The 27,751-nt window shown below is 41.4% G+C and overlaps 1 protein-coding gene across 6 annotated transcripts in view; it reads left to right on the top strand.

Annotated features, from left to right (window-relative positions):
• Positions 1-19,225, top strand: part of ssh (Protein phosphatase Slingshot) — a 73,136-nt gene extending 53,911 nt beyond the window's left edge. For 5 of the 6 annotated variants that reach the window (XM_069120928.1, XM_069120929.1, XM_069120927.1 and 2 more), the window contains 4 exons: positions 15,084-15,278; positions 15,490-15,759; positions 16,063-16,619; positions 16,727-19,225. In XM_069120928.1, coding sequence (XP_068977029.1) covers positions 15,084-15,278; positions 15,490-15,759; positions 16,063-16,619; positions 16,727-18,798 — 3,094 coding nt within the window. In that variant the 3' untranslated portion in view covers positions 18,799-19,225. Of the gene's footprint in view, positions 1-8,566; positions 8,698-15,083; positions 15,279-15,489; positions 15,760-16,062; positions 16,620-16,726 lie in introns of those variants that run through there. The other variant, XM_069120932.1, reaches the window with a different exon arrangement.
• Positions 19,226-27,751: the final 8,526 nt, after the last annotated feature.

The raw sequence follows: 27,751 nt of genomic DNA, 5'->3' as shown, positions 1-27,751 counted from the left end.
AGGATATACCACGATCGATGACTTATCAAGCTGGTTTGAAAAGCTAGCTTGTCTGACATCGATCTCTTTCCGAGATGTTCTCATCGATTTTCTTTGGCATGGCGCTACGGCTTGACACAGAAATCACGAACGAGCTGCTAACCGGTCTAATAATAGACAATAATAGGCAAAGAATATTAATTAATGCGCATAACACTGCATAATTCTGTCGCTGAAGAGTAAAAGGTAGAATCGAGACTCGATGTTCTTCGCGCCTAAAATTTTCATAAATTATATCGTTAGATCGTTTCGTGAGAAGAAAACACGTTGAATCGAGAGGCGTATTCAACGTCAACGAGGGATAAATAATTATCGCACCTCGCGATGGTATTTACATAAGTAATTAACGATCGTGAAGGAGGAGACTCGTCGAACTCGAAGGCAGGTGACTTATGGTTCTCTTGGCCCGTCTACTTTCACTGTACTATCGCTGCTGCACGTTGATTCGCAATGCTGCATAGTATGTATCGGTACGTTAGATAATCTATGAATAAACGGAGCGACAGCACAGAAAGAAAGTGTTGCTTCGTCGAGGAATTTCGAGCTTCGAATGTATCGCGAATCAAACGCGAGATTGTCGACGGAAAAAGAGATTCTTCGGAGCAGGAAAGTAGAGAAGGAACAAGGGAAAAGTTGTTCGGATCGTCGTTGTTGTATACGCTAGTCTGATAATTTTTAGTATATTTTTCGACAGTTTTCGAAAGCTCGTTTTAATAGAGGAAATATAACTTGAAATTACAAGATAATTCGAATTCTTAAGATTCTTTCCAAGAAATTTCTGAAGTTTCAACGAATCGATGTACAACGCGTTCTTTTGTGTCGTTTCTGTCACGAGTAAGTTCATCGAACCAACAGAACAGATTTGAATTAACTCTACCTGATATTCAATTCATACACAAATCCCAAGCCTTGGTAAAAATTCTCAACGAACACGAAGTAGACCTCAATTATATTTTTATCGCGGTTAATTAAATTTCAGTTTGCATTAAATGTAATTCGAGTTTTATCGGCGCTTTAGATCTTCTGAATCTCTAGGTTATTAAATATAATTATTCGTCTGCGAAAGGAATACCGTTTACTATAGAATAAAGGGAGAAAGAAAGATCGTAAGAACTGCGCTTTATCTGTTTTGCAATATTCCTCGTGATAGATAATTGTGGTTTAGCTTAGATACAGAGGATTAATGCTAGTTGTTTTTTTTTATCAATTTATTTAAGCATTATTTAAACATTCGATTAACTTAAGTATTCTTTATCCAGCAAACGGATGTATGTTATTTCATAAATTTAATCTCTAGTTCGTAAATATCGTTTTATTATATTCACCATGGATTGATTACTTACTTTCATTACGTACTACGATAAATATATATTTTACATTTTGTGGAGTATCTATCGAAACGATCGCCAATACGACGGCCTAGTTTCTTTTAACAGTTATCCGCAGGATAGCCAGTTTGCTTTAGCTTAATTTTACGATTAGAACTATTCTGTACAATCTTGGCGTTTTTTCTCCTTCGTTTTGGCCGATAATCTCTAATTTCCTACCAAATATTTCGTTTAATTCTATCGACGATCGATGGCAGCTGCAATTAGCAGTGGCTCTAAACGAGTAGAAAATTGTTGGCTAATTACTTGGATCGTTAAACAAACTGCAAACACGGCATGAAATTTTATCAGATACTTTTAATGATCCTATTGCTTATTATACGGGATAAGCATCGTAATTAGAACAAGTTAGTTTCCTCGTTTTTATTGGCATCGAAGAGGAAACGGTAAAAGAAGAGAATCTATTTAGGTATGGCCTAACGTCTGCTAATTTTAACCTTTGAGATAAATATAACGATGTAGCTGTGGAATGCTGTTTCATTGTACTAAACTTGCGATATTGTTTACGATATTTTGCACGCGATTATTAGAGTAATGTATTCAACGAAGTTAAGATGACGCGATCAAGTCACCAGAGCCCGGTGAAATATTGTAAAGAAAGTAAATAAAAAAGAAATGAAATATTGTCGGCGTTTAAGCCCCGTACTACGAAGAGCACGGTTTTATCTCAGTAAACGTTGGTATTATCTTTTTGTCGAAAGCAACCGTAGTATACCTTTCGCAGAAAGAAAATTTGTCACTTATAGCTCTAAACCTATTATCGTTAATGTGCGTATAAAAATCAACTCCTAAGAGCTATAGAGCTATAGAGCTATAGATCTAAGTCTTTCTTAATCTTCTTCTTAATCTCGCAGTATTTCTCATTCTCGACTAATTCGAATTAACAGGCTGGCAAACTATGTGGCAATTAATAAATATCAGTGTAACAGTGTAATCGTGTAACAGACGGTTCGCAAATCGAGTACATAAATTGCCGTGAAAATCTCGCGCGTTTCCTGCAACGTTATTCATCGTTCAGCATCCAGGTAGCCACTTCTCCGAGAAGGCTTCCCCTTAGTCCGGTTTTTATTCTGCCAGCGCATAAAAGATGTCGAGTTTGCCGGTTTCCAGGTCGCCACTAACAGGTTTGGGCGTGGTGACTGTCCAGAGATAAGTGTGTTCCTCTTTCTCGGGCATGCAAAACGTTCCACCTTCGATTCTCATTAACCATAAGCGTCGATTTCGATTACGGCTCTTATCCTTCGACTTCTTTATACCGTATCTCGACTTATTAACGCGACTATTTCTCCACTTTCTTCTTTCCCTTTCCGAATCCTCTTTTTAATCAGAGCAGGAAGAGCTTCTCGGATTAGCGAAGAATCAATGAACCTTGGCGAGTCTCGAACCGGTTTCCAGCCGGATGACGTTACAACGAAATGACACCTGGTTCCACGATAAGGAGCCAGTGATGGGATCAACTTCGATATAGATGGATAGTTATCGATGCGAGTCAGTTGCCATACAAATATTTTCCTTCGCGATACTCGGAAAGAATTCTCTTATCCGGAGCAGGTTCGAGTCTGCCTTAAAGTCATTGTTTCCTCTTTTCAAACTATTCGTAAGTTATTCGAAACTTTCTAGATAAACACGAGGCTACTTGCAATGCGTGTACGTATGCATACTTGATTCCATCGCTAATAAGATCCACCGATATTCCATCCACTGGATATTCTCGATGGTCTGGTCGGACCTGAGATTTCATAGCTTCGGCCGAGCCTATCGTTGCTGCTTCTTTGCCGATTCGATTATAGGTTCGACGACCAGCGTGATATCGCGAGACGCAACTTTCGTCAGAGTCTCCTTTTTACGTCATCGCGAGAGACTCGTTCATACTGCGTGGCGTTCACCGATCTCTGCTGGCCGTTTTCACTTTTTGTCAGAGAAATCGCGGTGTCTGTCCCTGTACGCCACTGTACGCCACGGGTACGCCACGGGTACGCCACGGGTACGCCACGTACCGAATACCTCTTGGCGACGAGCGTATGAACCATGAAACCGCTGGTCGTGTCACTCGAGCCGAGATGCACCGGAGGAAGATGGTCGAAATTTGTTTCTTGGAGATATCGTGTCGATCTGCACAGATGTTTTCCTACAATTAGAAATCACGCGAACGAACTTTGAATCGTGCAAGTGCAGTTTGATTAGTCTGTCAACCGGATTCTCTGTTAGAAATTTTCCTAGACATGGAATTATCGGAGAATTATGAAGCAAACGTTGACAGAGCCGAATTGGTTTACGCTACCATTCAGAAGTAAAAAAATAAGTCGAACGAGCATTTTTGTTGGCTCGGTGAAACGACAGTGTCACGATCAGGCGCGATACCGAGAGGAACGATTTTTATCGAAGACCGTTCGGTGGGCGTGAATCGGCAACAGCTTTCGAAACTGGTTCCGCCTATCAAAGCGGCGGACGTCAATGGATAACAACAGGTTGCTGTACGTCGTATTATCAGAATAATACAGAACCGAGCCAGTGATAATGACAGCTGATGAAAACGGATCGGCACAATGGATCGTCGTTGATCGACGCCCATCGGCTGGCTCTGCCAACCACGGCCAACTCGCGCTCATCCATCCTCCTGTGAACACTATAGCGGTCTATGTCTACTACGCATATAGGTTTATGCGTGTACCTACTCTATATGCGTATACCAGCTCTGATTAATAGACTGTGGATGTTTATGCAAGTTAAATACGCAAGGAACACACGATGTTTCTACACTTAAAATATCTATGCAGATATACGTGAAAAATATGCGCATGTTATATACGAGCGTTATACATATATTTAACCCTGGATAATATCTCTAACTAACGTTTCGTAAAAATGACAATCGCAACATTAGTAATAACGTTACTCGCAAGTAGCTCAGTTATCTAGGGTTAAATACCAAATATCGTGTACGGTACGATATTTAACGATTGATTAATGTTTGCAAATCTAATATATCGAATACTCTCCGTACAATACGATGTCTTATAAATCGTACGATATACGTGCCCGTATGCATTTTGTTTTTGCACGTGAACTCTGTTAATTGAGAGGATTCTTTTGCCTGTACGAGTGTCAATCGCCATGTATGTGGCTGAACTATGACGACGAACGATCGTGACGTTTTTCTTCCGCTGCGTCCGATGTGTTGCTAAAGTATCATCCTGTTATGATTACTTCCGTTTCATTGTTTGCCGCGTTTCAATTGAAATATCGATTGTATAGTCTAGCTGTGCGGACGATCGATCGCGTCGTTGTGTTTAACAATAACCTATTGTATAGATTCTTGTCGGATAAATTTTCGTGTTCTATTCGTTAAAAACGCAAATCTATTACAGGTCTGTCGACGCAGGAAATACTTTTTAACGATCGAGGGTTTCGTTTCGAGAAGAAAGAAGCGATAAACGTTGGTAAATTTATTCGTACGGTAGACTTCTTTCGTTCCCGATAAAATCGGCACAAGCGATGATCTCGATGTCACGAGTATCGCTATAGAAGCGTGAATGGAGTAACCAAGTGATTAAATTTTAAATGACTGGCGGACGATCCTCGGGTTTGTTACGACTGGTGAGAAAAGTGTACAGCGGTTTGCCTCGACAGTAAAGAGACTCGGGGTAGATCGTTATCGACGGTAGTTAATGCAGCGACTACAGGCATTGTTGATGTCACCGGCTGTTCTCGCCGCGTCCCCGTGTGCAATAACGCGCGTGTCACACTATAATCGCTTCTATTCCTTTCACTGTTGTCACTACGACATAGAACAGGTTGCAGGGTTATAACACGAGGAATCGTGCACGCAGCTCGTTCTGCTTCGCGGAATAACCGTTCGTAAGCCGCGTTGTCACGATCTAGATCCATTCGCGGATCATTACATCGGATGATCCGGGAGAATAGCCATGCCATGCCGAGGCGATCGGACGGTGTGTTTCGTCGCTGCTGATGGACCTTCTTCGATGGACGCTTTACTCGGCTGTTTAATCTTTTATAACTATAAAGTATATGCGATTAAGATAGCAACTATCGGTCCTAAAAGTATAGAATTGCGCCAGTACACGTTGCATGTTCATTTAAGACGCAATATGTACTGAATATGTCTATTTTTTCAGAAAAATAATTACAAGTTATCTAATTTTATTTTACGATTTCTGTAGTAGTACTAGTCGTACCACCTAACTTAACTTTTCGATCTTAATTTGAGATGGTTAGATTTTTTTTTTTTTTTTTTAAATAGCTATCGGCAATTAAGAATCTAATACATTCGGTCTAGATCTGAAACAAAGGAAAAGTATGGCAATATTGGAAAAAAGTTCCATTACTTCTGAGTTAAGTGGTTTCGATGCTTTCTCCACCATTGTAAACGATTCGAGACGATTCGACGCGATTCGACGCGATTCGACGCGATTCGAAACGATTCGAGACAACGTGATACACATGTGTACATATTCGGAACGCGCGGCTTCACTTTCGATAACCACGCTCGATCGTCTCTCGTTATCACGACACGCGAAAGCTCAGCGACCCGTTGCCCATTGTAAAGTGACGATCGGCAACAGCGGAGAAGCCGATCGCTGGCGACTTTCACGATTCTTTTAGCAACGGGCCGGCACGATTATTTCTGGTCGGGATTGTTCCACTTTTGCGACGCGCCCGTAAACTTCTCGCGCTGCGAAACACGAAGAACGAGTCCGGCAACGCTTTGAAACTCGGTCGAATTACTCTATAGCCTCCTTACGACGCTACGACGAATTTCCTTCGACGATCGGAGCACGAAACAACGTGCTTTATGATTTTCCCCGTTCCACGTATTTTATGATCGCACCTGATGATTGTTCGTTGTTCGGGCATTATGCGTGCACAGATTTCTAAGAAGGATTGCAGAGAATGATCAACCTCGCTTACTCGTAAATTATGAATTTCATGAACGACTCTGAGCAAAAATTTAAGAACCCACCAGTCTCGCTTATTAATTCTTTGTTTTCTGTACATTTATTTATTTATTTATTTATTTACACGTCTCCATCGATACATTGTAGTTTTTGGATACGATCGATTGCCCTAAACCTATAAAACAGTCTTACCTAGATCATAAACGTAAAACCTGGGACCTACAACTTATACACAGTTAACCTGTACGGTACGAACTCCTTAGTTAGGAATTTCGATTAGTTACTGCTCTTAAAAGTATTAAATTAAATAAGAGTAGAGCTACATGGGTCTCTCTCAAACTAGAAACGATCGTGTAGGAACCTCAAAGGTGATGGATTAATTCCTTCACCACGAGTTTTCAAATCGACCAAGATTTTTGTTCGTTGTTCAACATCGCCGTTCCTAGACCCATTGACCGATAAAACACATCCAAAAAGAACTAGTCCAAGGTCAAACCACGAACAAATCAAGATCAACACACTTACGCGATATGCATCGACGAGCAAAACTTTCCTTTTCAAGGAACGATAATTAAATTACAAAACGTTGGAATCAGACGTTCTCAGACGTCCGTCGTAGATTAAATGGAAGAGAAGATGGTAGATTCAGCGCGTTTCTCATAATTCAGCCATTGTTAGTATCGGCACTGGTGGTCACAGGTTGAATAAGTCCATATACCGTATGCGTGCTTCTAAAATGACTCACCTTCGCTTCGAAGATTGCACAAACGAAAAGCATAGTCGCAGGTGCGTCCTCTGGTGCATCGTGAGGTGCATCTGCCTCGTCAAACAGACTTCCATTGTTTCTTCGACGATGGCGAATGATTTATCGGAGATTATTGTTGTTCGATCGAATTATCCGATAAATATGAAATAGCAGACGCTGGAGGTGAAGCGAATTCTTGGCCACTGTTCGTACGTAACATTTGAAAAATGGTTATTCGAGTAACGAAAATAAACGTGCGAAACAGGTAAAATAAAAATGCGGATCTAACAGCCCGGTGACGATTCTGTGGCACGCGTATAGACTTTCAAGAAACTTGTCCGCGAAATGAGCGTAAAACCTCGATTTCTTAAGAAGCGTCGATAACAAGAACGACGATCTGTGTGACGATTCCTCGAATTGTAAAAGACTGCGACCCACGCGCCTATAGTCTCCAACCAATGGACTTGTAAAACTTCGCCCAGGTCAAGATCCACTTTCTTTTCCGCGACGAGAGATTATGCTCCTTTCTCCTGCTTCCGGTACTGGCGTTGTTGCGCGTTGTTGATGAGACTGGTCTCTTTTGAACACGCGAAAAAAAACCGCCGACACATCGACACTCTAAATATGGCTGGAGTCGGTCGTTTGTCACGACCCCACCACTCGGCAAAGCCTGTCCTACGCATACTATTCTGATTTGCCAGATCCTACGATTCGATCGGAGCTTGTTCCGCCAGTCGACGGAACGTGGCCGTGCTAAGAAAAACTCGTCGAAATTTAGACTCTCAGCGTCTGTTGATCCTCGAGCTATAGACGTCTGGTTTCTCCGACTGCTCGACTGGTCTTCCCAACAAACACCGGATATTCGGAAGTTTCCCGGCTATGTTTTGACAAGCATTTCTTCTATTTCCAACCATGGAATAATCTTTGAACAGATATTACGAGCTTCGTTTATGCGCGACGGGAAATCAGTTTGTATCGCGTATACACGTGAGATCGACGAAAGACATAGTAGGCGACGTAATTTGCGCTGGACACGATTTTATAATCGGTAGCTTGGGATAGTTCTAAGCGTACAAAGTCGGCTGTGAAAGCTTCTAATTTTTATCTAGAATTAGTTCGATTCGAGATTATAGTTGATTCGAAGAGGAGTGTTCGGAGGTTAGGAAAGCGAGTAAGACGCTGGAGCCGGAAGTTGGTTGATTCGACCGAGCTCGAGGAAGAGACGGGTCGATAAGAAGAGAGAGGATCGCTCTTTCGTTCCTAATGCCGACTGTTAGTTGGTCATCCGCGTTGCGACAAAGGATACGTGGAAAACTGATGCGAATTCAGCATCGAAACGGGTAGCTTGGATTTACCTGGAATCGAGCTAATCAACGTTGGAACAAAGCCGTTGGAACTAGTCTGAAAAAGGGGCAATGGACTCTTTAACCGGGGCGGTCCGATGACCTTGACGAGAATAACTCGCAAGGCCGGACATCAGCCTGAGAGGAAACATGGTGACGCGTGGTTCCGTTTACGTGGCGGTTCTCTTTGTTTTGCCTTTGATCCTCTGGGTCTTTGGAAACCACAGAAGAAGCAAGATCCTCGCCGACGTCCTGGAAGCCGCTAGGTAAGAGCCCTTGCGGAACTCTGTCGGGTTTCCTGTCATTGTTGGATTTCCGCGAAGGAATGTAGCCAGGGAACACGCATTGGTGATGCGTTAGCGAGATGTGGTGGATGAACGTTGTTTCTGTGATGAACGTACAGCGTGTACATCGATAGCAACGAATGTGGCATGCGACGTGTTGTTTAACTCGGGTAGCACGATAGTACTGGCTTCGGTGGATCGTAGGTAGCTATATTATAACAAGCGTGTCGAGATAAGACCGGTTAATTTTTAATCTCTTCGGAGTCGAATTCTTTTTACCCTTGAAATGAATATTTCTTCTATTATTAGGTATCAACGGTAGAAATGAAAATTCGCAGGAACCAGTCTTACCGTAAAGAAGCGTATTTGTCGCGTAATTGATAATTTGCTAAAGAACGATACCGCGTGCACACAAGCATGCAACGGTTGAATAGTTTTTTTCTTCCTTTGCGTATACGAACACACGGTGTTATAAAGCGTTGATTCGAGCGGAAAGGCGTGAATATCCGAATATAGGAAGCTCGGAAGGGTAACCGCAATTGCATCGCTTAAAGTCTTGAGTGCTTTTCCAAATAAGAAATTTCAGGCAACGCGCGACCCGCTCAGATTTATTATTTTTATTCCACTGGACTATTATGTCTCAGGTATTTCAGCGTGAACGCGATTCAGCATGTGCCGTTGCTCCGATATTCTTTGTCCTTTCGTACGCCGATCCGTTTTATGCTGCTCTTTCTCTTTCCTCTCCGTTGCGCTGGCAGCTGGCCAGCCGGGAATTCGCCCAGGAAAATATGCGCGTGTAACGAGACGTTCTTCTCGGGCTCGGTGCACTGATCTTTTTGCGATTATCGCCTTCTGTCTCGAATTTTTTTCTTTTTTTTTTTTTTTAAGGTAAAATAACGTCGATACATGAAACGCAGACGTATCGGACGTACGATAGATTAGACAAAGGTATCGGTGAGTCTCGAACGAGATAAAATTACGAAGAAGAATAATATTAAATTATCATAGATACCGAGGGAATAATATTACGAAACTGTAAAAGCAACGTTTGAGTAATTTTTAAATTGCAGCAGTAACGATTACGTTGCAGATGTGGTATGAAAAAATTGATCGTTGGAAAGAGTGCACGGAATATATCATGTGGAGATTATTCTTATTTAACGTTAGATATATCCAAGAAATTATGCGCGATTAAAGCTTTAATTGTGAAAACAGAATGCATCTACCCGATACGATAAAACACTCTCACTTATCCGCAACGAAGATACCCTGCTCTAACTAATTGCCCATCTAACGGTCTGCTTTGCTGTGGAAACAATTCTTCCACGATAAAACGGTGTTGCTCCTAAAACGCTTTCACCTGTTCTTAGTTATAACTAGCTTTATAATTATGCAAACAGTAGTAGTAGCATTCGGTTGTCGGTACTTGGCATAAACTTGTCAAACCGTGCGAGAGCACTACGTTCGCCAAAACGATTCTCTAAGAATTTGATCAAACCATCTGTGGAAATGTGGAAAGGGATGGAAAGACGGTTCTATAAATATATTCAAGTCCATTTCCTTAGTCAGCGTCAACAGGTTCGCAGTAAGTTGAATTCTCGTCGACTCTTGTCGATTCTCGTCGTCTCCGATCAATTAACCGCATAACGGATGGACGGCGACGACATCGAGTTGGATTCGTGATCGAGCAATCGAATCGTCATTGCTTGCTTCATCGGCCGTTCCATTTAGGATCACCCGATGACGCGACACATTATAATTACGATGCTACGCCTCGAGTCTCAGTCTCTACCGTGCTATCGTCCTCGCTTGTTGCGCAAACCGACAGAACGTCCACTTGCGATTAATCGATCGTCCGCGATTCGTCGTGCTTTTTACGCTACGTTTACCTGAACGTGAACACGTGGACGTCGAACGGTACCAACGTATAAAGCATTCGTAAGTTTGATCGGTATCGGCGAATAGAAAATTCGATGACTCGAGGATTCTTAATTGCGCTATCGGTAAACATAAGTATGTTTTGTCATACCTTGTCGTTTCGATCATAAGCCACAAGCCTAAATTCATGTTACTTCGCGATAGAAATATCTCTGTATAAATAGCTTTTCTCTATTTCTATCGCATTAATACGACGATCTATCAGTGTCTGACGTTCCATCTTTATCTTCGCGCACAAGCGTAAGACGCGTAGAATTTCTATGCAGAAGAAGAAAGATTCTGTTCTCGAAAGCCGCAATTGGCATCGGCCAAGCTGAACCAGGCTATCGACAGAATCGGTACCGGTTAAATGTGAACGCGTTACGTAAAATGTTTAATTATAAATACGCTTACCGTCCTCGTCGTTGAGGATCGTTGTCACTGTTGTCAGTTACGCAAAACCATGCGAAGGCTTGTTCTCGATCGACAGGGCGAGGAACGAGTTAAATCGACCAGACCTCCGACGGTCTTGGCATGGTTCGCGTCGGAAGCATAAAAAAGCCGGAAACGGTTTTATCTAATCGCTGTGCAAGAAGTGGAAGGGAAAGGTCTACGCTTACTCGACGATCCAAGCGTATCGTATGCTATCTCTAGATACCGATAAAAATAAACTGCCTCTTAAGTGTACCTCGTGGTGTCTAAATTTAATTCTACGTACAACGAGACACGAAACTCGCGTTTTTCTGGATGATATTCTAACTTGAAGTTGATCCGTTGATCCGTTGATTCATCCGCTTCGCAGACCCTACAATCTCGGTTCGCACTCAACGTCGTAACAGTTACGAAACGCTCGATACTAAGATTTTTAAGGCCACGTTCCCTTGGGGCTGTACAAGCAAAAACGTCTACCAAACGTAGATACCGCGGATTTTCTGCGTTATCGATCGCTTTCACCGTTAGAACGATACTCAATATAACGACGCAAGAAAGTATTAAGTATTTTTCAAATAAACGAGTTAATAAGAGCTATTACTACCTTTATACCCAACTATCGCATTGGTAAATATTATAAATCTACATACGATAGTTGCTCGTTGTAACACGGAGCGATAATTTTTACGTGTAAAACTTTTACGTAATCTCGGTGTTGGATATTCAGGGAGCGCGGGATTTCCAGCATTTTGCAAGCAAGCTTCGATCGTTGGAAGATCTGTTGATTAGGAATAAACCACGCCGCTTGAGGCGGTCGTTTCGTTCGTCAAAAAACTGCTGATTGTTCGAAAAGTTACCTCACAGTTGCCTAAGAAGTTAGTTTATACCGAATAACAGATCACCAAGTTACGTCACGTTTCTTAAATATCTTGCAACATTCGTTCCGGGCTTGTGAATCGTGAGAGGATTTCTTCGGCTTCGGTTTCCTTATTACCTCAGATTCGCTTTGATACATTTCTTCGACTTTCCTCTGATTATTACATAAACGCTATACATACTACGCTTTTCGAAATGATCGAAAATAAGATTAGAACGCTTCGAGACAAAGTAATTTTGGGTGAAAAGTAAGGCGATCGGGTAAAGGTGATTTTTTCCCAATTAATTATAGAAGCGCGTTGTTTGTTCGCGTATATGAAACTCGGAGAATGTTACGTACATTGTTCAAGTAAATAGAAGTTGGTAGATAACGAACGAACGAACGAGGACGTGAAAGCAGTTACGAAGCAGTTACTCTAGCTCGAAATAAATTAGATAGAAGGACAACAAGGATGAAGGAGAAAACATACGCATGCACACGCCGTCAGGTGCAAACAAATCGAATCGTTGGACGCTTAACCACGGCCAACTGGGTTATCTTTATCGTAGAGAAACGATGCGATCGTCCGTCTTGTGCCGTTTATCGCGGCTAATCTGTCGTTAGCGGTTTCCTAGGTTTCCTAAGGAGCGTGGTTCGTAAATTCTCCTACCAATCGCGTCACAATACGATCTTCTTGGGTACGGTGCGTGCGCTCTTCCTAGATATCTGGATCCTCGGAACGTTATGACTTGGATTTTCACGGGAATTTCCGACCAGCCGGTTTTTCCTTTCGCCGTTTCATCGACGGGCGTGAGAAACGCGCGAACCTATAGCGAGAATGCTGGCAAAGAAAACCAAATCGCATTCTGGCTCTGGTAAAGTTCAGCTGCAGTCGTAAAGGATCGACTTAGCATCGGTTCAAAGAATTTTATCCGCGATGAAGTTTTACGACGAAAGATTTGGAGTTCGATGGTCAATGACGATGGTCTTGCGCGATGCATGATACTGTTACTTTTAGTGTCTTTCGCGTTTGGTAGATTCGATAGATTCGAGTAGATCGAAGTTTTCTTACTGCCTAAGCGTGTCAATGTTTATACGTTGTCTCTTCTCTTTTGATAAACATTGCGTCCGCTAAACTCGCCACATTCGTATTTATTCGAGGCTGTTACAAATACAGATTTAACATTTGCCTTATATCTTAGGTTAAGAAGAGCTCGACTCGATGAAAACTTATGTTGAGAGATTTGTTAAGTTATGTGGATCGTCGCGATTCTCGAAGAAAAATAAATATGTAATTAGGACTCGCGATGTGAATTTACGATACGATTCAATTATGTATATATTTATTTATTTATCTTATAAGATGCGTAAGGATTTCGTTCTGCAAATCGACTATTGGAAAATCCATCGAACGTTGGCATTCCTCGATATTTCGCGCAAACCTTAAAGTAGAAACTTTCTATTATTCCAAAAAAAAACCGCAATTCGCTGCGATTAAGGCGAGGGTAAAAAGACAAAGTATGTATATGCATCTAATATCAACGGCCATTAATATGTCAACTTTGATCGCCACTGACGATCGAAACATGTCGAAAGTTTACACGCGATTACATCGGAAAAAAACAGTAGGAAAAAACGAGTCAAACGACAACCTTCGAACTTTAAGGGAAAATTAAACGATCAACTGGAATGGTGTAAGAGGCGAGAAGAAGAAACGTTCTCTCTTCGTACGATATTTTTTGCTCTCTTCGTCCTACGGTCGAACGATCACGATGAGCGATCACAAAATTTCGTCATTTATCAAGGTAGCCAGACGTCGTTGCGAACATTTGTCATTTGCGCGTTGTTACGTTTTCAATGCAAAAACCGGACTACTGTTCGAGTAGAAATGTTCACAGATAGATCTCTCTTTGACTAGATACCGTCATCCAACGATACACCGGCAATTTTGTCATCCGTTTAACCGAGACTGAGTTCGATCCGAGACTCCAGGAGTCTTCGATTCATCGTTCAAAGGAGAAACGAAAGGATCTTTTGCGATATTTGCGAGAAAATATCGATAATCAGTCGCACGAGATTGATCTGGAATTATGCCGAAGATGGAGAAAAAGAATAAAGGCGGAAAAGAAGGGGAAGGGAAAGATAAAAATAGATGGAAAGGGAAGTTACCTGTTAGCTTTACTCTGCCGGGGCCAAATCAATATCGATATCAAATATTACGAAACAGCTGATATAATTGCTGCTCTTATCGAGCGATGTTCCTTTGTTTCGCCTGAAACTTTGTGCACCGAGTAACTTTATAGCGCATATCTTAGATACTGCGAAGCTTTTATATATCATCTGGTTGATATGGTTTCCGTATTAATGACTTGATAGGAACACGTTGTTGTAATTTTATCGGTTACTATCTTTTAACCGCGAAACGATTACGTCTATCCGTTTAAAGCGTCGGTATTTTCCTAGCGATGTCCGTGAAACGGCAATGCATTCGCCGATACAAACGTACAGAGCTCTGAATAATATATTTAACCGTTAAAACACGATCTTCTTTATGATCGAATGCTTGAAAATGTAAAAATCGTAATTTAAAAGTTGCAGCGTAGAAAGTGTAAAAGCGCGCAAATGGAATCCAGTTATAGATGGAAGCTGGCGCGAAATATTCCGCTGTATCGAAGTAAAATTATATGAGTCGCGATACGAAGAACTAATTTCTTTTATCCCGAATATAACGAACTCGAACCACTGAGAAAGGAAAGACAACCAAACCAAGTATGTATTTGCTGTTGCCTGGAAGCGGAAGCGGTTTGCGTTCGAGATAAGTAATTCTCTTTGACCATTCGGTCTAAGCTTTGCTTCGTCACCGAAAAGTTAACGATGACTTCTCTTTCACCTGTTTGAGGGAATGCGTGTATAAACCTTTCGCGATTACCGTGCTGGAATGTTATTTTCGATCAACGATAGGAGACGCGAGAATCCCTCGATCTTACCGCGATGAAACGTTCCATCGAGTTTTCTGACTTTCTCGCAGCATATCATGGTAAATGGTTTCACGACGGTGATCGAAGCTTTTCTAAACAAAGAGGCCATCTTTAAAATGCTCAAACTTGCAGAAAGATAGCAAACGATTATAATAATTTGAAATTTTCATGCAACTTTTGTACAGGTCGGCCTTGCAGACGTTGCACAAAGTGTCGAGTAAGGCACGCGAACAGAACTACTTCCTGGGTGGGCTGTCACACGACTGGGTCAGTTACTATGAGCAACGAATCGAGAGCGATCGCTCGTGTCTTAACGAGTGGCATACTATGGACAACCTGGAATCTCGAAGACCACCGTCGCCGGACAGCGTACGCACCAAGTAAGTTCGTTAATTACCATCTCTGGTTACTTTATAGCACTATTTACGCCATACTGCTTATGTTGAAGCAAATTCGTACCTTTTTTCGGCTCGACTAAAAAAGCGATACCCCCGAGTAAAGATTTCTTTTATCCCTGAGATACTGTAATGTGTATTTTATTTCGGACATTTTGGCCTTTTTCGTTTCTAAATATGTATTCGTTGGCGACAGACCCAGAGAAAGGGACGAGACTGAGCGCGTGATCCGATCGACGTTGAAGGAGATCATGATGTCCGTGGACCTCGACGAGGTAACCTCGAAGTACATTCGAGGTCGTCTCGAGGAAGACCTCGACATGGATCTCGGGGAGTTTAAGCCATTCATCGATCAGGAGATGCTCACCATTCTGGGTCAGATGGACGCGCCGACTGAAATATTTGACCACGTTTATCTAGGAAGCGAGTGGAACGCGAGCAACTTGGAGGAGCTCCAGAAGAATGGGTGAGTCCCTATCTTCCTGTTACCTCGAGATCCTTCCGTCCTTTTAGCTTTATCCGATTTGCAGTTGACCATTCTGTCCATTTAAGCTTGCGCTGTTTACTCGAGAACGACCTCATTTTTCCAATCATAGTAGAGTAACGTTAAATTCGAATATATGGTAATAAGGATTTATCTCGTACAAATATTCGTTGCATTGTTATCGAACCGCCAAGAACAAGTTTTGCTACGCTACGTACAGATTGATAATAATTCACAATTATCTCTGAATAATCTTCCCTATACTAAAAATTCTTTAATATCCAGTGTCAGGCATATCCTGAACGTAACTCGAGAGATCGACAACTTCTTCCCCGGGATGTTCACGTATTTGAACGTACGCGTGTATGACGACGAAAAGACCGATCTGCTGAAGCACTGGGACGATACGTTCAAATACATCACGAAGGCAAAGAAAGAAGGTTCGAAAGTGCTGGTGCACTGTAAAATGGGAGTGTCAAGATCTGCCTCGGTAGTGATCGCGTACGCGATGAAAGCGTATAACTGGGACTTCTCTCAAGCCTGGAAGCACGTAAAAGAGAAACGGAACTGCATCAAACCTAACAACAGCTTTCTGCTGCAATTGGAGACCTATCAGGGTATACTGGACGCGATGAAAAACAAGGAGAAGCTTCAGAGGTCCAAGTCGGATACGAACTTGAAGTCTCCTACGTCGACGAAAGATCAGTCGAAGAAGGAGGAAAAGTCTGGCAACGTGGACAATGATTTGCAAACTGTATCGGGCTTTGAATTAAAAAAGACCAGCCAGAGGCCGAAAAGTTGGTCGCCGAATGTGAAAATTAGCGAAACCATGTTGCCTTCTGGTACGTTTACTACTCGTTTAATTCCATTTTATTAAGTTTGGCATGCTATTTTTATAGTTATGTTTATATTGTAATCTCGAACTCGACCTGTTTTCGTTCCCTTTTAGTTCCTCTTTCGCAGTCCCTCGAAAGCATCGATAAGACAGGAAGTACGGAAGTGACCAGAGAAGATCTGCTACGTTCCAACAACCAGAAGACCAGTATGTCGCAAGAAGCTCGGAACGTTTTGATGCCATGCGGCAACGGACAATCCTACAGCGTATCTCAAAACAAAATCGTCCACCTACCAGGTCCCTCGCCAGACACTCCGACCGTGAAGAACCGAATTAGCAAGTTAGAAACGCAGCAGGGTCAAAGGAGGAAAGGATTGGTGCTGAACCTGACGAATCAATTCGAAGCAGTCAGCAGCAAGCCATCTTCTCCGAGTTCCGATTCAGACGGCGGGAAACCGTTGCCACAGAGTCCGATCTCCGAACTGAACGAGAATGGACTCGGTATGCAGAAGCCTTCGTCGGAAGCTTCGTCTACGGTGGCAGTGAAGCAAAGCGTGTGGGATCCCGGCGAGAAGCAAAGCAAGAGAACGGAAATCGGTAGTAATAGTGAATGTCTAGTCTGGACTGCATCATCGTCCGATGCAACATGTACCAATTCGTGTAGTAACGCTAAGACTAACAGAGAAGTGAGTGCGGAGAGTGAGTGTATCGCGACGACCACGACGACCACGACAACGACAACGACGACAGTGTATCCTGGTACGTTAACGCGAAAGACCAAGAAGGACGGTGACCCGTTTAGTACGCACGTTGACCGAGTGTTCGATCGGGAAGAAAGGCAAGGCGAGCCGGTGACGAGAGACTCTCCGAGCCGACAGAGCTCTTGGAGCAGTTACGACAGTGCCGTAGTCCTCGATAACAATTCGGTGCACAGCTCCTGGGCCACGTTACCGTCGAGGAACAGCTCTTGGGGCTCGTACGACATGCGGCCTTCGGATCTGCTCGGATCCAGTGGCCTCTTCCCTTACGACAAGGAGGAGATACCTTGGCACCCAGGCACAGTGAAACGTACGAAGCAAAAGCTCGAGGAGAACACCAGCTCAGGGACGGTGAAACGCGTGTGCACGCAAAATTCCGACACGGAAGAGAAAGACAGATTACCAGTTGAGGAAGAATCGTACAATCCGGTACTTCTTCAGCATGCCGCGTCGCCAACGCCACGAAGGAGGGATTCCTCGCCTAGCCAGGAACACGGTTTGAAGGTAGATCCTGCTAGAAATTCTCCAAGTCCTATCAGAGGAATAGACATCTCACCAGCGTCGATTCGTCAAGTTGGAAGACTATCGACGAGCGCTCCGGCGCCATCTTCTCTCTCTTCGGACTCGGACTTACCCCTATCCTTGAGATCCTGCAGGTCAGAGAGCGAAACATCCAGTCCGTGCGTGGTCAACACTACTCAGTGTCTTTCGGTGAAGCAACACAAGATGGTCTTGGAGAACCTGAGTAACAAATCTATATTTAACAAACGTTGTTTGTCGGTAGACGATTCGCCAGACACCGAGTGTCCGCGAAGTACCTCCGGTATCGTAAAGAATCTCAAGAAGGAATTCGAGGCGAAGTCGACGAAGTCGGAAAAGAGTCCGGAGAACAGCTTCGAGAACGACTCGTCGATTACGGTCTGTCGACCGAAAAGGGACGTAAAGATCAGAAGTTTGCCCTCCTCACCGGTGATTCCCCACAACGAATCGAAGATCCAAGCCCCGTCCGAGGTCAAAGAGAAAGAGAAGTCGAGCGCCGACTCGATGACGGCTACTCAGGACAACTTGGAAGACAGGTCGGTGAGAGTTTTGGTTGGTAAGTACGAGGTGAAGCCCGAGTCCAGGAAGTCCTCGGAGATCCAGCTGCGTGTGCACAAAGACAAGGATTGGGAGTCGGTGGACTCACAACACAGCAACAAGTCGAAAATTGGTGTAGAATATAGTAGGAGGTCTGCACCGATCATGATTAACAATCATTCATCTGCTCCTCTGTTTAATGAAGCGCCGGAAGCACCTGGCAGGCCACCAGTCCCATCGGCTGGTGTTGTGGCAGCTAGTAAGAAGCAGCAACAGCACGGCAGAACGCATCCTCTTGCCAGGCTGCAGGTCAGGCCTAGGCACAGCAGTCCGGTTTACAACACCATGTAAGAAAGGAAAAAAAAGGGAAACTTTTACGCGTTTGGTTGTTTCTCTCTCCCATTGAGTCGAATCTAAGCGCTCGTACCTGAATGCATGGGTATGTTGCGTTATCGTGGCCACGATGTGAAACTGTGTGATCTCTATTTGATGCCAACGAGTCGAGGATCGTTTCTCTTCGAGCTCGACGACTAAATCGACGGGGACACAGGATTTTTCTATAGATTCGTTTCCCACCATCTCTTCGATGTACAATTCTAATCTTTGCGAGAACGTCCTATACTATGCTGTGCGACGATACGACAGAGCACCCGTATTTTTTCGATGCTTCTTCAAACGGACACGGTGTACAAGCTTCTCGTATCTACCTGGCAAAGCCATGCTTTTTGTGTGTGTGTGCGTGTGCGTGTGCGCGTGTGTGTGCGTGTGTGTGAGAGAGAAAGAGAGAGAGAGAGAGAGAGAGAGAGAGAGAGAGAGAGAGAGAGCAAAATCATTTGCGATGTTTTTGTGTTCGTTAGCTTTAGTGTTATTGTTGGAGCAAAATTTACACAGTTTGTATTCTTTAATTCCTGTACGAGCAAGTATTAATTATTTGCGATGTCGAAGAACAGCCCGAATAATAGCTTCTGAAATACTACGTTTTGTCCAAATTTTTAGGTAGAAATTAATGTGAATTAGAAATTAATTGTATTTATCACCGCCATCCTATTTAAACGCTACATATTATGTATTCGTCCAGCAGAGTATGTTCGCGTGGAATATTTAATAAGCAGTTTGATAAGCAGATACATAGTTGATAAGCGAAGTGAAAATGAAAAAGGAAGAAAGACAAAAGAGAAACGACCAGTTTCTACGTTGGTATAGATTTCAAGGGATATCGAAAAGATACAAGTGCCTTGTCCTACCGTCAACGACTGTATACATATAATTGTAAAAAGGCACGTTCAAGGTCCTTCAACGTTTTATGTTCCTTCTTCGTCAGACGTGTCCTTGGCCTGCTCTTAATTAGTTCAATTATTTTTTAAGCTGGAAATGCAACAATTCTCGGAGGACGCGGAAAACACTGTTATTCCTACGACGTGTCGTCACCTAATAGACCTAATATGGGCTTGGAATCAAACGTGATGTGTTGTGTATGCGGGGATGTTGCGTAGAAGTTGGAGCCAGCGTGTTCTTGAATCGGGACACAAGATAGCGTCGGCTCCGGTCAGGCTGTGAACGAAAGGTCCGGGCCTCGCGTTATGTACTAAAATATCGCTCTGACTCCTCCTTCTGCTGTCTACGTTGTGATCGCCGAGGCGTATGCAAGATACAGATTCTATACATATAAAGAGACACACCTCGGAACGACGACGTGTAACGTTTAAGCTGTACTAATTAGTATTTTAGAGTGAAAGATGTGATTAGAATGGTGCACAGTATGCGAGGAGAGACGAAAGTAGCAACCCCCCCACCCTACACTCCCCTTTATCCCGAGGGGAGCTGCCTCGAATCGTTTGAACGATTTGATCGGTTCTTCTACTCTCTTTATACTCATGTCAGTTTGTATATCGTGTGTAAAGCATCGTCGCGCGAATCCAATTTCTTTCTTGTATATTTCATTTTCGCTTTTCAGTTCGATCGTCCTGTCTTATTTCTTCTTCTATTCTTCTCTTTCTGTTCCCATTTCCCCTCTTTATGCTCTTTACTCCTTCTCCCTTTTTTCTTCATTGACCAGTGACGATAATTGTTTATCGAACATTTTACCGTAATTGCAACTTGAGAAAGTACAATGAGAAAACGCGGCTCGATATCAACGTTCGTCGTTCTTAGACATATCATCGGACCGTTCATTCTTATTTGCATTCGCAAAGCCATGTCGACCAATTTTATACTACTGTCCTAATATTGATGATGATGTTCATGATGATGATGATGAAGATGAAGATGAAGATGATTGATGATGATGATAATAATAATGAAGATGATGATGATGATGATGATGAAGAAGATGATAATGATGATGATGATGATGATGATGATGTTGCTGTTGATGATGATGATGATGATGATGATGATGATGGTGGTGGTGGTGGTGGTGGCGATGATGATGTTCATGATGATGATGATGATGAAGATGATTGATGATGATGATGATGATGATTGATGATGATGATGAAGATGGATGATAATAATGATGATGATTATGATGATTGATGATGATGATGACGGTAATGATGATGATGGTGATGATAACAACGGTGGTGGTGGTGGTGATGATGATGATGATGATGATGATGATGATGATGAATGCGAGGCTCATTTTTTGATAAGATGCGCCGCGACCACTGTGTGCGTAGAAATATATTTTATTACTGAGATAATTTTGCGGATAATTTTCTCATACGTTTGTTCTAACCTCTGTTCGTTCTTCCTCGGAAGAAACAGATCCGGGGTGTGAAACGATCCTGAGACCGAATGCTACTGAAAAACTGTAACACATTAAGTTAGAATAAAAATGTTACATTGTCAATGCTGTGCTTTACGACTGATATTCAGCACGAAACTGATTATTCGTTAGATCGTTTCCTTTTTCTTTGTGGCTTCGCGATGATATTCTTCTCGAGCTGTGCGTACCACCGGTGGCTCGTATCGTCATTTTCGAAAATTTTTATCGAATATCGGTGTTCTGCGTGACGTTAAACACTGGAACATACCAGTCGACTTAAAAATTATTATTTTCGCTATCACGAATTATTTACTTCTAAAGAATAAGATAACTGTTGAACGTCTTCAGGGACAGATATCCCTCAAGACGTTGAAATAAGAGTAACGAGTATATTTCAGAGAAATGTCAAGAAAAATAAGCTCTGGTATTTCTAGCGTTAATGTGCTAAACTAATTTATATAATTTATACAATTTCGATACGAAACGAACGAAAAATTTCTCTTCATGAATTATCTTCGTGATGAAAGAAATAAAGAAAATCTACGCTATTCGAATTATACTACTTCTTAAGTGCATATCTAGCATCTAGTGTCGTAATTACAAACTAGAAAAAGAACACATCGATTCGCTTTCGTGGCAGAGTTTAATTTTCACGGACAAGACATAGAGCGACTGAAGAAAGATGGACGATCAACTTGGTTGCGCGTCTATCTCGAATATCCGCTTGCCAGCACAGAACGCAAGTTGTGGTACGACGGAGATGGTCCTCGTTTTCTTTGCGTGCTTTGGGTTTATCGGGCCAATGTCCAAGCTGTACGTACCACCTCTTAAATTCCTGATCATCGCCAACGTCTGTCGAAAAAAATAATCGTCGTCGTCATCATCTGTGTAACGAGTATACTCGACGGAAAGGATATAGTCAGGTTATTTAAAAATACGACGTTTTGTTATCCGTACGAGTATGTGAAAGTTTCACGATGCGTTGATCATATCTTGTTTGACTTACTAATTGTCAACTTTTTTCTGCAAATTATTATGTAATTCTATAGGTTTGAATTTCAGGTCAGAACTAATGAAAATCTATTTCTAAAGTATCAGATGTACAGAATGCTGGCACTTTGATTTTAGTCAAATTTTGGCAAAGTGATCATTTTTAAACGTAATTTTAGATCTGATGCGACGAAGAGACGAAAACTATTTTCAAATTTATACCTGTTATCTTTTTTATGTTACATGTTACATAGATGTGCGAACGAAGTGTGTGAAATGAATGAAAGTGCCAGATTCCAAAAGTCTGAAATCTCGATGCACATTCGATGTTTTATATGCTATCGTATGCTACGTCTTATTACTACTACTACGTACTACGAAATATGGAATATCGACAGGAGGCTTTCGATACTTTGAAAACTTCCGATTCTTTCGGAACTTACGATTAAACTTTGAAGACGCAACAGCCTTAAGAATCGAAGCATGTTCGAAGTGTTCCGATTTTATGCCGCGTGTACATACACATACGTATGTGTATATTCAGAACGCATCGCTATAGTTGTGAATTTAGACGCAGATTAATATTTTAATTTACGACTTGACTATATCGTTTCTACCGACTGTGCACTGCGAGCGAACGAAATCCGTATGAGAAATCTGTATTTACGGCGTGAGATCGCAAGTCGATCACTCTGAAGAGATTGGTATCCGTGCCACCGCAAGCGATGAACATGTTCGACACGTATTTGCCACAGTAGAGCAGGGAAGGATAGCTGTCGGGTTCCAAGGAAGCAAGCAACTTTCCGCTACCGTAGTCCCACAATTGTATGGGATTCTCTCTTTGCCACGCGCACGACAAAATCTGTTCGTAATATAGTTGTTTGTTAATAAAAAAGAAAAAACGAAGAAAACACCCGCAACGTCTGATTCCTAAGCGAGAGATTAGCACGTGTAGCGTATTCTTTTAATAATTTGTAAAGATTCTTCTTACACGTTACGTTTTACTTTTCATTCGAACACCTTTCATTTAGGTGGTAAACCAAGAGGTTAAGAATTACGAGCGAGAGATTGTTGCATGATGATGGCTTAATCCCGGTAGGGTGAGTGTTGGGTCAATTTGGCTCATTTCTTTCCAGTATGTATATAGAAATTTAACGTTACATGTTGAAAAATTTGGCGATTCTTTTGCTAATTCGAAAGATGTGTTCCTTTTATGTTTTTATACAAATTATCTATTTCTAATTTAGCTATCTCTATAAACAGTATTAATGCATTTTTGCTTTCTTGCGTTGTTGGAACAATATTCAAATAACTTGTGGATAAAATTTCGAATTTTTGTATCCACTTTGACAGAATTACGGTGTATGATTTTGTAAACCGGAGAAAGACTATAGCTGCTTTTTCGATGCTATGTTACTGCCAAACATAATTGCACTCTTTGTTACGTAGAACTGTGGATTTTGGTGCGATAAATCAATTTTTCTCGTTGATCTGTACGTAAAACTATTGTTAAAATGTGATCGCTGACGAATAAATCGAACAAGAAATTACAGTACCGCATATTTTTGTATGCAAAACAATGAGAAACGTCGATATTCGATTATATCCGAGAAAAGTACAATGTTACTGTCCGAAGAAAAGATGCGATATTTACAATACATACAAATTTTGAAAATATGTATACTGCCCTCTTTTAATGTTTTTCTACTCTCATGTTGGGTGAAAAGGAACTACGGAATCATCTTTTCTATATCGAGTAATATTAAATCAAACTGACCCACCGTTTACCGTACGAGAATCGACAATTGTAAAATATCGATTATCCGATATCGCGAATGATTTCCGATTTGTTGAAAAAGTAAACGCGACGAAAGGCGTATCGAGAGAGCGGATGCGTCGTTTCAGGACCAGAATTTGGTTTGAAGAAACGAACTGCTACAATTTTTATATACTTGCCGTGTGAATAAGAACGTGTTAAGGTGGATATAGTTGGACTTTGAATTCTGGATATAAATATGTGTACCTCTCTTCCATTCCTACTGATATCGAGTCCATCGCCGCACATATGAACACCCGATATTCTCCTGAGTGCGTATGGTTGCCTAGTGTCCCAAAATTGAATAGTATTGTCCCAACCACCGCTTATCAGCTCATGTGCCGATCTGGGGTTGAAACACGCGCAGAACACTCTAGATTTATGACCGTCCATGGCTTCCAATGACTCGCTAGAATGTGATAAAAAGCAGGAAATAAATAAATAAGAGAAGAGAACGTGACAAAAAGGAAATATTCGTATGCGAAAGTTCTAGCGGGATTCGAAGAGATGCTGTAAATAGAAAGAGAGGGTGAAGCAAGTTGTAGCGAATAAAATTTTAGCCAACTGTGAACGCCGAAGACCGCTAAAAAGCTTGTTTTTCTCTACATAGATCGAAAAAAGTGTGTATGACTTGTAGTAGTCGGTGATATTTTTCTATCGTTGGACAAAGTTGTACAAATTGAAACGTCTGTAAACTGGAATCATTCTAAATAACTATTAGCGAAACTACGGTTTGTAAATAGGAACGAACGTTGGCTATTGTCCGCGTGGCGGGTAATTGCGTTTAAGATGGTCGCCGAGTCGTTCCGTTTGTAAATGAAACGTAACTGAAGAGAACGCGAATAGAAGCGCACATTATCTTACGCGCGTTGTGTGTTATACGTGCGAAAACGTAATCGCTTTTCCTTCTAACGATTATTTTATACCGTGATAGGAATATCGATAACGATGTGCAAGATTTTAGTTCCTTTTTACCGATCCTCTGTTAGTACTGTTTCTTAGTAGTCTATTAGTACTACTGTACATATTAATAGAAAGCAGAGAAACGCGATTGTACGAAGGATTTTTCGTTAAGTGTCTTTGGAAGTTGTGGACCACTCGCAATACGAGTGACAAAGAAATGAATTTTATATCAAGTTAAATGTGTCGTAGCAGAGCAATCAATCTATCTGTTTAACTGGGAAATCTACTGTCAGTGGACACCTGGTGCGAGTTTATTTGATTTGAAACGACCCTGAGCAGTTAGTCTTGATCAGGAACGAGCTACAATCACGTTTAACGAGATCAAGGTGACTTTGAAGTCTTCCACTCTCTAGGACGTTGTTACAAGACGTAGATCTGTTGAAACAAATTGATTCTGATCTAAAACATTTGAATCGTCCGTAGAGATCGTCGTACCCAATGATCGACAAATATACACAGCTCTATAGCACCATTGATTCTGTAATATAGAGAACTGTTCGATTCGTTGTCGTATCTAAATTATTGCAGCCTAAATTATATGGTCGAAAGACATTTTAAAAGCAAGGAAAACTTCGAAATACTGTTTTTACATTTTGCTTTTCCACTGCAACCAAGACAATAATGATGAAATATATTTCAGTAATGATAGGAAACCTTGCGTGAAATACTCTTTCCTGCGTCTTGGTTTCTTCGTCGTAAAGAATAAGCTTCGCATCGTCGCCTAAAGTTAGGAACTTTGGCAGACGAAAATGGTAAGCTAAACCCAGCACCTGCCTCTTTTCCCGTATCGTGTAAAGACACTGTGAAGTTGGATAATGCCAGCATTTCACGCAGCCACTAGCATCTGGACCAACGAAATATGGTAAAAGGAGAAAGAACCGAGCGAAAAATTAATCCTTCGTCGCTTCGCAGCAATATAAAGAATAAATTGACAATGAGTACTAACAGGTTGCAAGGACGGTACGCGAGATTGGATGAGATTTGTGGACAGGTCTGTGCTTAATCGCGGTCGTCGGACTTGGTTTCTGCATCATTTCAGTGTCACGCAGCGTCAACACTTCGTCCGATCTGGTTTTGTACAATTTTACCGTACCATCCACAAGGCCAGCGGCCAAAAAGTCATAGGTCTCCGTGTAACAAATGCAAAGAATATCCTGCCCGGCCTCTCTAAAACAATATCCTTTTATCGGCTAAAGTTTTATCGGTCGAAATATCGATAAAATAAACTTTGCATTGCTTAATTTTCGTTAATCCTGAAAACATTGCCAGATGGGCAATTTTTATTAATCGTTATTAAGGCAATTATTATTAATTACTCAACGTGTTGCTTGTGATTTCTTAATAGATTTCTTAATAAGTAGCGAAATGTTTATTAACGAATGATTCTATAATCGACGATAGTTTGTACGAAAACAAACGAATCTTTGACCACTGAATTTCGAAAAATTTCTGTTTAAATTTAATTTATTACAGTACGAGATCCCAAAGATGTTCTCTTAAATCGCAAATAAGCGCAATTAGTTTCAAACAACTTACTGCGTCTCTTTTATTTTTGTTTAAAGGAAATTTTGCATACATTTGTCTAATGACAGTTACGTTGTCATCCATATACATTCGTTCTTGATCCATTATGATTATTATTGCTTTCGGCAAGGCTGGTTCAACTTCATCGACACTATTAATAACATACAGGAAACAAATTACCACAAAATATAATAAATTGCACTATTATACATTGTTTAGGTAAATAAATAGCGATCATGAATAAAACTGGGTAATAAAATGTACAAAACGATATTTAGAACTTTAAATAAACGATGTACTGTATAATAATATAATATGCAGCATGTTGTTGAACGTGATTTATGGATAGATCCTGTCGTTAAAGTGAAATAAACGTACCATTGCAGATGGAATTGAACTTAAAACTTTGTTTTCGACGTTCTATTCGGTGGCAAGGCATTCATGCTCTATTACATTGATTACGTATATTAGTTTTAGACTCATCTTTTATTGCCACTTAACGAATTTGAGGCTATAATTTCCGCATATTCAAAGTGACGATCAGTTTTGGAAAACTTCAGCCGCGTGTTTCAGAATTGTTCATCCTTCGATTCTACAAATCCGATACGTTATATTTACAGTCGTTCCGAATCGTATAAAACGCAGCGTGGTATTCATAAACTATCACATTTCTTATTTCGTACAATCTTTCGTCGTTCCGTTATTATTCTAATTCTTGGATTCTTTAAAGAAAAGGTTTTCGAAGATATACAACGATCGTATACGTAGTTAATTTGAAAACGTTAGGTAGTAGTCACCTTTCTTATCGATATTGGATAAAAAAGTTTCCTAGTGCGTACGTTGGTATATATCACCGACTTACAATTACCAATTAGTCACTGGTACGTATGTAATTTCATTGACTAATCGACTCTCGTCAGAGGACTAACGTTTCTGGTGATTTTTCCTATGATTAGTTACGATGGTAACGTCACGTAACGTTTCATGTCATCGAAAATAAATTTCAAACTTTAATATGCATTCGTAACAATATAATCTCCGTTACGTTTTCCTCTGACTGAAGATTGAATTTGGCACTCACTCATTCATAACACACGCATATAAATTTACCAGCTTGAAATACAAATATTTGCTACGTTTGATCATTTGCAAATATTTGTCCGATCGATTAGGTCGAACTATCGTTGGTGTTTAGTTCAGTTTAAATCGAACATAACGAATATGAGTAACAGTTTTGCACTGGT

Source organism: Bombus flavifrons, chromosome 9, assembly GCF_040668555.2.
Source record: "Bombus flavifrons isolate JBK064 chromosome 9, iyBomFlav1_principal, whole genome shotgun sequence".
In the NCBI taxonomy this organism is placed as follows: domain Eukaryota; kingdom Metazoa; phylum Arthropoda; class Insecta; order Hymenoptera; family Apidae; genus Bombus; species Bombus flavifrons.
The sequence above is the reverse complement of the archived record's forward strand: the minus strand, read 5'-3'. Positions and strand labels throughout refer to the sequence as shown.